At 44.1% G+C, this 10,840-nt stretch overlaps 1 protein-coding gene across 1 annotated transcript; it reads right to left on the bottom strand.

Moving 5' to 3' along the window:
• Positions 1-7,377: 7,377 nt before the first annotated feature.
• Positions 7,378-10,515, bottom strand: LOC147128041 (delayed-rectifier potassium channel regulatory subunit KCNS3-like). The gene is made up of 2 exons (XM_086019053.1): positions 10,400-10,515; positions 7,378-10,060 (listed from the first exon to the last, which is right to left on the bottom strand). The coding sequence occupies exon 2, from the start codon at positions 10,054-10,056 to the stop codon at positions 8,569-8,571; it is 1,488 nt and encodes a 495-aa protein (XP_085875179.1). The 5' UTR covers positions 10,057-10,060; positions 10,400-10,515; the 3' UTR covers positions 7,378-8,568.
• Positions 10,516-10,840: the final 325 nt, after the last annotated feature.

Below are 10,840 nucleotides of genomic sequence, written 5' to 3'. Positions count from 1 at the left end.
CTCCCTTTTTTTTTTTTTTTTTTTTTACAGGAAAAAAGTAGACTCACATTCATCTATGAGTGCAGTCCATTCCCTAGATCAGTGATTCTAAACCACAATCAGATTTTCTGAGGCAATTGATCCAATTTCACTTTATTGGTCTGAAAATGACTTCTTGGTTTTAAATGACAAATATGCATCTCATAATTTATCATCTTTGCCGGTGACATATAGTGACAGGGAGAACAATGACATGCTCTTGCAAGAGATGGCAGGAGGTAAGACACGTGTTTCAATTATGCCAAGTTATGTAAGGTAACCGTGAGGCCACCCTGCTACGTCATCTCTCCAGCCTTGCTTACATCCAAGCGTCCTTGATGGGGGGGTCCAAATCACTCCTTGTAATGACTTTGGGGGCCATATAAGTGACACAGCACTAAAGCTCAATTTCAATGTCATCTGCACCTCTCGACATGCCCCCTGGTGACCCCTTGACCGGTGACACCTATCGCTTGATTGCTTATCCCTCCGTCATGTTGATGCTGTGCAATTTAAAGGCAGACGCCATCCTCATTTGCTCGCTAACTTAATGGAATTAAACCCTCCACCCCGCCCCTCCTGTCCGGGTTTTAGCCACAGTCAGCAGCGTTCCTCTTACTCGCTTGTTCAAATAGCCCTTCTTCGATTGCATCCATCTCCGAGCTGACTGCTGCTGACATGTTTTCGAAGATTCGCCTCTCTGTTCGATTTGCTGGAACACGTACGTTTAAAGCGGAAGTCAACCCAAACATATTTTTTGCAAGAATACGTTCCCAGCAGGCCCACTAATTGAAACACGGCATTGTGATTTATTTTGCGTTTGTGGAATATAAGTTAGGCAGCAAAATGCACTCGTTTTTAGCCATCTCAGGGGGCGGCCATTTTGTCTTCTGTCGACTGAAAATGACATCAGAACTGCTCACAACGAACAATCACGGCTGACCTGTTTTCTGAATCCGAGCCGTGATTGGTCGTTGTGAGCGGTTGTGATGCCATTTTCAGTCGACAGAAGACAAAATGGCCGCCCCCAGAGGCGGCTAAAAACGAGTGGATTAACACTTATTCCACAAACGCAATATTGATCAGAATGCCCTGTTTCAACTAGTGGGTTTGCATAGAACATATTCTTGAAAAAAAAGTTTATGTTGACTTCCACTTTAAAGGAGACATGCTTTTGTTTTTTTCTCACAGTTTTGAACAGGCTGTGACATCCATCCATCCCTGACATATCAGAACTTTGTTGATTACATCTTGAAACTACATGAAAACCACATATGTCCTATTATATTATTGTGGATAAACCCCCCAAAAATGCGAAACATTGCATGATGGTCAAAACCTTAAAGCGGAAGTCAGTCCAAACATAATTTTTTTAAGAATATGTTCTATGCAGGCCAACTAATTGAAACATTCTGATTACTGCATTTGTTGAATGAGAGTTAATCCACCCATTCTTAGCCATCTCTGAGGCGGCCATTTTGTCACTTCTGTCGACTATAAATGACATCACAGTTACTCAGGGTTCAGATAACGGCCAATCACGGCTCAGCTTCAGAAAACAGGTGAGCTGTTTGTCTGAACGTTTTGTCAGATTTGTCCAAGTATGAGAACTCAACATGCTCCACTGACCTCAGTTGATTTGTATTAAGCCCATCAGGCTGTTTCTACTTGCGGGAGGATGTTTCTCTCAAAGACCTGAGCCAACACTTTGCAGCGGGCTCTTTTATGATCTCACTATGATCCATCATCAGATGGGATGGATCCTGAAAGTGCCATCCGTCAAAAAGTCATCAACAGGCAGCTCCCTCTGCTCCGACGGGAAGGTGATGTAGTGCTTGTGAAGCCCCAACTCTTTCCAATGTTTATCTATTTTGAACGGATTCATCTGCTCTTCTATCGACTCCCATTGAAAGATTTTGTTGCAACCTAACTTTCCCCTGCATTCAACTTTCAATGCGGAACAGCCTAACCCATTAACTGCGTATTTGCACGCGCATCTGCCGGGATGAGACTCATAAAAACATCCAATTCAGAAATTACGACACCGCTCGGCTCCTAAGTAGCGGTGATTTCTTTCTTGTGACTTTTGCGTGTGTCCAAATAATAAATCCTATTCAGTTATTGTGTGCTTCCATCAATTGCATCATTTTGCGCTGATGTGCAGGAACCAACATAAGAATTATTGTCTCCCAGAGAGCAAATAGAAAGCTGTTAGTTCAGTTTGCTGGCATCAATTTACGCCCTGCGTGTTATTAGACAAGGCATTGGGCTCACGCCAAAGTGCTTTCTTGCTTTACATGTTCGCATAAATACGCTGAGCTGACACCATTAACGTTCATTTATGTCAACATTCCTTCCATTATGTGTAGAACTGCTTTTGGATTTGGACCTGCACATTATTTGTTCAATTGCAAAGAGTATAAGGCATTCATTTGAAGTATGCATCTGGATGAGCAAAAAAAAAAAAAGTCTGGATCAATTATTCCCAAGGTGATCTCAATGGCCAATCACAGCCATCACAGGAGGGGGGCATGACCAGCAGTGTGGTGGCCATTTAGTCACTGAATAATGTCTTTGGCTCACGGAGGCCATTTTAATGCCCATTTAAAAAAAAAAAGCAAAGCAACGCTCTGTCAAGCTCATACTTGGCAATGTGGAGCCTGTTATGGGTGAAGCGACCTTGAGGGAGAAGGGTGAGTTTCAGCGGTGTCCTTAGTTTGCTGCAGTTATAAGCTTTAATGACTTTCACATTGTGATTTTTAGAGGGCCGTCATAGCGCCAATATTATGACACCGAGACGTTAACTTTTTAAAGGAATCTAACGATCCCTTTAAAAAGTTTTGACGTCTTTACGGAGCTTCTCGTGTACACTAGTTGCGGGCAAGCGGTCGTAACAACATCACCGTCCATTAAGTGAATGATCGATGATCCCCATCGGTCTGTGATTGTTCAAATTTCCTTGGATTCGGCGCAGTGAAGATAAATGCCCTGCAGAGTGGAACGAGATAAAAACCAAGGTGTGTAAACCCATAACACAGATTGGGCTGCAGTGAAGACATTTATGAAATCAATCAAGCCATAGATTCTCATTGATTTTTAATTAAGGCCATTTATTGATGTTCCCAAAGGCTGAGTGGACACAAGCGCATGGCTGGTGCTTGATGATATCGTATATGCTGAGCTGAGCTAAAAGAAGATATGCTCTTGTTTCCTTAGGCTCAGCACTGAAGGATTTTAAAGCTGTGGCCCAGCACTTCAAAAATTTATAAAGTGTGACTGGTCAATGCTAATATTTGCTCATATTTTTTTACTTTCTTTGTCAGTTCATAATTTCTGTAGTTGTCACGTGATCTGATTCATGCCCTGTTCCGAGTTGTGGTGAGCCCTTCCCTGTGTTTGTTTCTTTATTTTTTATTTTTTTAAGCTTACTGTCAAACTAAACATAAAACAAAAATAATTACGATTTTTGGATTTAAAAGAGCCTAACAATTGCCTAAAAATGGTCACGTTAGTTTAATAATTATACGCTGGTTAGCATTCATGTTGCCGTGCTTTAATAAATGACTCAGCAAGAACATGTAGACAGACAATAACAATACTCACAGTCATACACTCTATCCTCTGATCAGAATGACTAATATTAGCGCCGTAATGATGAGCTCAGAGAGGAGGTGAGCCGTTATTGCTGCTGTGAATATGTACAATATCATTGAGTGCCATTTTGTGTCATTAAAATCCACATTACAACAATTTTAATTTTTCAGGGAAGACCAGAATGGAATATTGGGCATTCATCCGTCCATTCAAATCAATCCACAGGTATCTTCGATCTGATCAGTGTTGCCGTGCAGACGAGCATGTTTATCCTGTGACTGAACCGCTGTGCTCCATCCATCCTCCCTTCTTCGGGACTCATTAGCAGGATTCGACGCCTGATACGCCCGACCCACCCCGCCTGCCCTCTTTTACTGCCTCCATTAAATTCCTGCTCTCGCCTTTGTGGCTCTCCGTGGAGAGCGAGTGTTCCATCATCGCGGCTAAGAGCCGCCGCAGCGGCAGGATCGGCTATGAACTGGACGTTTTTCAGCCCAGCAACTTTTCATGGTCACTTGGGGCTTGTCCAGCATCGCTCAGCGCCTCTGTCACTCACAAAGCCATTACACAAATGCGCATCTAGTTCGCGTAATGTGTGCGGGCCGGTGATTAACTGAGGGGGGAGACACTGTTGAACCATTTTTGCACAAGTTGATCTGAAGCTACGGTAATGTGCATTGTATATCACAGATTGCTGTTAATTTGTCTGGTGTAAAGTGAAACAGGAGACCACAGGAGCTTGTATTATGTGGTTCTGCTGGTTTGCTTGACTGATGACTCTAATGTAGACTGGGCACTGAGGCTAATTGAAATGCAGGAGGATTCCAATGTCATTAATGGGATAAGTCACTCCTCCGAGTCCAAAGCAAGGTGAAGATACATTTACCTTATGACTTATTGGTCTCCTTTAATGTGGACCATTCTAAATATATGACTTGTATTTATTGCTCACAGCCAACAGCGATGTGCTGGTTCGATCTATATCATAGTTTGCCGCCCAATCTATGTTCTTCATACTCCATTTCCCACATGTACAGTTCCTGCAGCATAAAAGTCCACAAAGGTTTGGACTAGGCCGGTGGCAGTTTTTTATGAAAAAGTACTTTCCTGCACTTTTGTGAGTTCAACTGTTGCTAGGCAGAATTGGTTAGAGTTGCACTGTCTGCTGGATTAGCTAATGCAAAGAAAGAAAAAAGAGGTGGAACGATAAAGCTGGCATCAAAATGTTGGTATTTTAGCAAGAAAACATGAAGTCTATGCGCATAATTTGCTTTAGCGCGCCACGTAAAATGATGTGGCGGGCCGGATCTGGCCCCCGGGCCTTGAGTTTGAAAACTGTGGTTTATATGATAAGTGGCGGTATTAAGAGATGGATTCAGTTGGGTAAGTCCCTACTCAAGGCTCAGAGACCAAACAAAGCCCGCCAAGTGAAAACGGCACAAGACAGCGAGCTATGGAAAAAGCCTTAGATGGTCAGTGTGAAAGAGGCTATTGATAGCCAGATGTCATCATGATTGAGAGTTAGATACAAAAATAAAAACACAAAACTGCATAAAAATAGAAACACGAGTTGGGCAGGAGTCCACGTCTGTCATATGAGAATTCCCAAGGCGAGACGGATGTTTTCGCTGGGACAAACTGTTGTAACAGCACATTGTTGATGAGTCATGAAAGTCTATAAAGATGTCTCTCTCAAAACAACACTAATAGAAATATCTGCCAGACCGCAGCCTGAGAAACATCAAGTGCCCGCAAATCAGTCCAGCAGCAAATACAATGTTGACAATGATGCCGCATGAAGAAAAGGCTTAAATAAAAGTTATTGATTTTCTTGTGTTGCACAACTTAGCTGACAGAAACTCAATTGTTCCGTCACACCTTTCATCCCGCTGCTTTCGTTTTCCACCATCTCACGAGGATGTGGATCAAATCTTGATTGGAGTTGACAAAAGTATGACGCCTCACTTGAGCCTTTATGTAATGAAGCCCACTGTTTCGTTAACACAATAAAGCCCTGGAGGCGTGAAGTCATGGCGTCCAATTGAAATGCGGGTCATTAAGGCAACGCTGACATTTGTGCTGACATAGCGACTTTGACCTTTACGGGTAATTTACATTTATTTGCAAACGTCGCACCAAATTTAATGATGGTTAGGTCTATGTACGCTAAGACATAGACCGGAAAGGCCCACATATTGCAGTATGAAATAATTTTCAATTTATTTATTCATGCATCCAACCAGATGGCGTACACCCTGTACTGGTCCCCAGCTAATTGTAGTTTCAATTATCAAGAAATAAATACTGTTTGCTGACCTGTTTTCTAAAGCTGAGCCATGATTGGTCGTTATCCTGAGCAACTTTGATGTCATCTTCAGTCGACAGAAGTGACAAAATGGCCGCCCCCTGAGCTAGCTCAAAACGGGTGGATTTCTCATATTCCACAAACGCAATATTAATACAGAACATATTCTGGAAAATAAATGTTTGAGTTGACTTCCCCTTTAAGTGAGTTTGTGCATTTGGCTGCTTCCGTGTAATGGCGAGGAACGTAACACTATCACTATGTGCTGCTGCATCATCATCTCCGACTACTCGCGTGGATTTCACATGGCGTCACTGTGACCCGCTTGCCCACAAGCATCCACTCACAACGACACATTCGGTAAGGGCAAAGTGAGAAGCAATTCTTGCTGAATTCCAAGCGTTTATGTGGGCTCGACCCCAGAAATACCCACGCCGCCCCCTCCGCCCTCCATGATGAGATCGCTTAATATAAATGAGTATGTCGAGACATTTATTGAAACAGAAAAAGGAGCTGTAATGACAGTCATATGCATCCGTCAAATTTAAAAGGCCTTTGCTCTTTCATTTTCTAGCTTTATTGCTAATAAATCAGCAGTGGCTCACATATGGCTTTAAAATGTTCATCTATTCCATAATGGCCGGCTCTCAAGTTACATCCCTTTTAAATAACATAATAAAGAAAAAAAACATAAAAACACAGCATCTTTCGTTCACTGATGAAGCCTCGGGTGTGTTGTTACAATTTTTAGGGTGCAATTTAAAAAAATAACAAAATATATTCATATTTTGAAGTGAAGTCGTTATTTTCAAGTAGTTTTTCCATCACAATCCGCACTATTCATCCCATTATGGTGAGAAAAGAATCTATAAATGTGCAAATGGTTGAAAGCTAATTGTAAAGTTGTACTATCAAAGTGGTAGGCTATCATTTTGGGGGGCATATTTTCACAGTGGTGGGATTCAGTAAGATTCTCTTCTTCCCATTCCCTCACATAATCTACATTGTTTAACTTGTTTAAAAAACAAAGGGAACTCATAAAATAAGCGAAATGATGGCAGCAGCTTCGCGCAGTTCACTCACGGTTTTGGATAAGTGCAATTAAGTTACGAGCTCAGTGACGGAAATGAAATTCGTAAGTCAAGGTACCACTGGATTTGTAGTTTTGGTACAACAGCAGCTTATCCAAGCAGCATATAACATGAAGGGAAAGCTAATCAATAACTCTGTCAGGTAGCATAACTTTCACTTCATTTTAAGACTACTTCATCTCAAAAGAGAGCCACGAGTCGAGAAAATCATTAAAGTAGCCACCATGAATGATGGGGGACACTTTAAATCACAGAATCTCTTGTTTATTTCAACATATGGCCCAGCATGCCCCCCATAAAAAACAGCTGACCAAAAACAAATGTATTTTAACGTCATGTATGTTTAATGCCTTCATGCAATTAGCGCAGTGTCAACGAACCATGATTAAAGCAACGTTGTCGTCTCGAGACGTTCGCCAAACTCTGGAGTCGGAACTCTGAGCAAGTGGACAAATCAATAGGAGATTACTCAGAAATAAAACACGAACATTAGGATCCTGCCGCATGCATCATTGCAGTTTTCTCAAGCAGAAAATGGGCTTTCAGGCCTTAGAGCAAGGTTCAGGTGATTCCCTAGTGGGTGGGAGGGATTGTATGTTTTAGTGCTCCTGCTTTTTTTTCCTGGTAGAATAAAGTACAAGAAACTGCTGGGAATACGTTGGTACATCGACTTCTGTTTAATTCGTTCCGTGACCAGGCTTGACTTAACTCGATATACTCATATTTGAAAACAGCATCACCAATTGAAATGTCAATAATCTTGTCAATACCAATTTTCTGGTAACATGATTTTCACAAAAGAGAAAAAGAGCACCATTTTGTAAGATATACATATAAAAACATAATACAACATAAAAGTAATGAAATTGGTTTTATAAGTGTAATCAAGCCCAAAGTGACAAATACACTGTAGCATTCGGTTTTGATGTGATTTTAAGAGGCGTGGCCTAATGAGTGCTGTCAGGAGCGCAGGTTGACCTTTTACCATGAAGTTAGTTCAGTGCATGTCATCTCCATGCGCCTTGTGAGTGTCTTCATTTAGCATTTCGTCGCCTTCCTGTGAAAAACACATATGCCCAATTTTGAATTAAAAAAAAAATCATGTTAATGCGATGTCTGTAACACGGAAACCCTATTCACGTTAAAATAAGAAAAATGAAAAAAAAAACGGACATAAGTGTTTTTCAGAGGATGGTGACGATTTGTATGTTTGACCTGTTCAAATAAAAACTGCAAAGTGGTACTAATGTATTTCTTAGACAACTTATTGGGGTATGCATCTCTCCAATAAAAGCTGATCCGATCTTGACACATGGGGTACGATAAGATTCAAGATCACTTTATTTAAAGTGGAACGATTTGATTAGATTTGTTTCAGTGGCGTTACGATTTGACTCGATGCGGTATGATGCAATGAGTTTCTTATTGTCATTATACAATATGAATGAACTGTACTCTAAATGTGGCATTTTGTGTATACGTATGAAGGAAGGTACATGACATCTTTTGAATCCAAACTGATTTTCCGATTCAAATCAGTTTTTGTCATACCACTGCAATTCATTTTTCACCGGTATCATCATTGTACATGTCGATGTCCTGTAAGCTGGAGGCGTCCGTGTCATCCCCGCCGCTGCTTACACTGTTCCTGAGTGTGATGCTCCCCAGGAACGGATACACCTTCTCAGTGAACAAGTCCCTGATGTTGTAGTAAGGAAGTTCAGGGTCCTGCCTCTCGGGTTTGGGGATACACTGGTTCTCCATGGCTTGGTTCCTCTGGTAGTACTTGGAGAACTTATTAAAAATGATGGTAACAGGCAGCGCCACCACTAAAAGTCCGCAGATGATACACAAGGTGGCGACTATTTTCCCCGCCAGGGTCACCGGGCACGTGTCCCCAAAGCCCACCGTCGTCATAGTGATTGTGGCCCACCACCAACCGGACGGGATGGTGCCCAAGTCCGTGTCTTCTTCCTCCTTCTCGGCAAAGTAGATCAGGGCGGAGAAGATGGAGATCCCCACGGAGAGGAACAGAAGAAGGAGGCCCACCTCGTTGTAGCTGTGACGTATGGTGGCGCCCAACGCTCGCAGCCCGACGGAGTGCCGAGCCAGTTTGAGGATTCGGAGGACCCTCATGAGGCGGAGAACCTGCACCACTTTGCCCACGTTCTCGATGTCCTCGTTCTCCTCGGCGCCCTCCTCGTCGGCCTTTTCCAGAGCCAGGGTGGCGTAGAAGGGCATGATGGAGGCGATGTCGATAATGTTCAAGGGGTTCAAGAGGAACTTCCTGCAGGAGGGGGCCACGATCAGCCGTAAGATGAACTCGGCGGAGAAGCACACGATGCAGATCACCTCCAGGATGGCCAGGACGGGGTCCTCGATGGGTTTGTCGTTGTCATCCACGCGCTGAAATTCCGGCATGCTGTGGACGCACATGGCGATGATGGACGTCAACACCACGCTGAGGGACGCGAAGGCGATGATCTTGGACGCCCGGGAGTGACCCGGATCCTCCAGCCTGAGCCACACGTAACTCCGCCACTCGGCGCACCAGGCGCCCTCGAACTTGGCCAGGTCTTGATCCAGCGCCGACAACTCCGCCAGGGACGAGGTGAAACTAGGTTGCCGGCCGTCCTCGCTCCTGGCGTCCCAGTCCCGGTGATGGATGTATTCCTTCCTCTCGTGAAACCAGTTGCTGCAGCAGTCAGCCAGGTGGAACTCCTGCACGCCCCAGTATTCAATCTCCTGGCTGAAGGAAAACACACACACATCCTCCATCATGTGCAGCCGCCCCGTCTGGTAGAAGTTGAGAACGCAGAGGAACACCCGGGGATTCCGGTCGAAGTAGTACTCCTTGTCGGCGGCGCTGTAGTCATCGCACAGCTCCAGGATGGCCGTCTCGCTCCGGCAGCGCAGCAGGCGGGCGAGACGCGTGTGCGGGAACTGCTGCAGCGTGTCTCCGTCCACCTCGAAGCGAAGTCCTCCCACATTGAGGCGAAGCTGCTGCTCGTGGTAGCCGCGTTTGTGGAGGATCTGCCCATAGCCCATGGTCCTGAGGGCACACAGGGAGTGCTGCGTTAGTGTCGAATACATTAGTTCTCTGAAGGAGAGAAATCAATACGGGGAAATGCATGAAGCAGGAGAGAAGCGGCAGGGGGAAGTGTCACTTCTTGGAGAGATCAACAGGATTACCAGCTGAGTCTTCACATTCCAGAGGCAACAAGTTGACCTGAAAATACACTTCAACACCACTTTTCTCTTTTTAATTTGTAATATTTTTGTCATTTAACTGTGCGTGAAACACATTCTGCATGCACATTTCCAGAAAAGCAACACGTGCAGATTCTATTAACTTTCAACTGGACGCAAGGTGACAACGCAAGCCACCTACCAGGATTCGGATGCTCACTTTCCATCAAATCCAACTTGGTGCCGAGCCTGCGGTCACATTCTTGTCCGGATGTCAGGCACAGTGCTTTGAGAGGAGCGGCAGCAGCTTCAGCGGGGGGAGACGGAGGAGCGGGACATGGCGCTTCTTCGCTCCCTTTTACAGTGCGCAGGGAGGGGCATGCCGGGATGGATGGAGTAAAGGAGTGAGAGAGAAAAGCGGATCGCTGATGTGTGGGAACACCCAGTGGAGGATGATGTCACGCTCCATGTGACCTCATCTTTAGGGCCGACGTGGAAAGTCATCATTTCATGTTTTTATAGACGACATATTATGGAAAATGGACTTTTTTATGGCCTGTATAAAAATAGTTATGTCTCTGGAGTTCTTGCCCATCCATCAAGTGTAGAATTAAGTCACCGAGTGAATCTTTAATTATCTGCC

Source organism: Filicampus tigris, chromosome 20, assembly GCF_054856515.1.
Source record: "Filicampus tigris isolate MCC_2025a chromosome 20, RoL_Ftig_1.0, whole genome shotgun sequence".
NCBI lineage: Eukaryota > Metazoa > Chordata > Actinopteri > Syngnathiformes > Syngnathidae > Filicampus > Filicampus tigris.
This window is presented reverse-complemented; position numbering and strand designations above follow the sequence as displayed.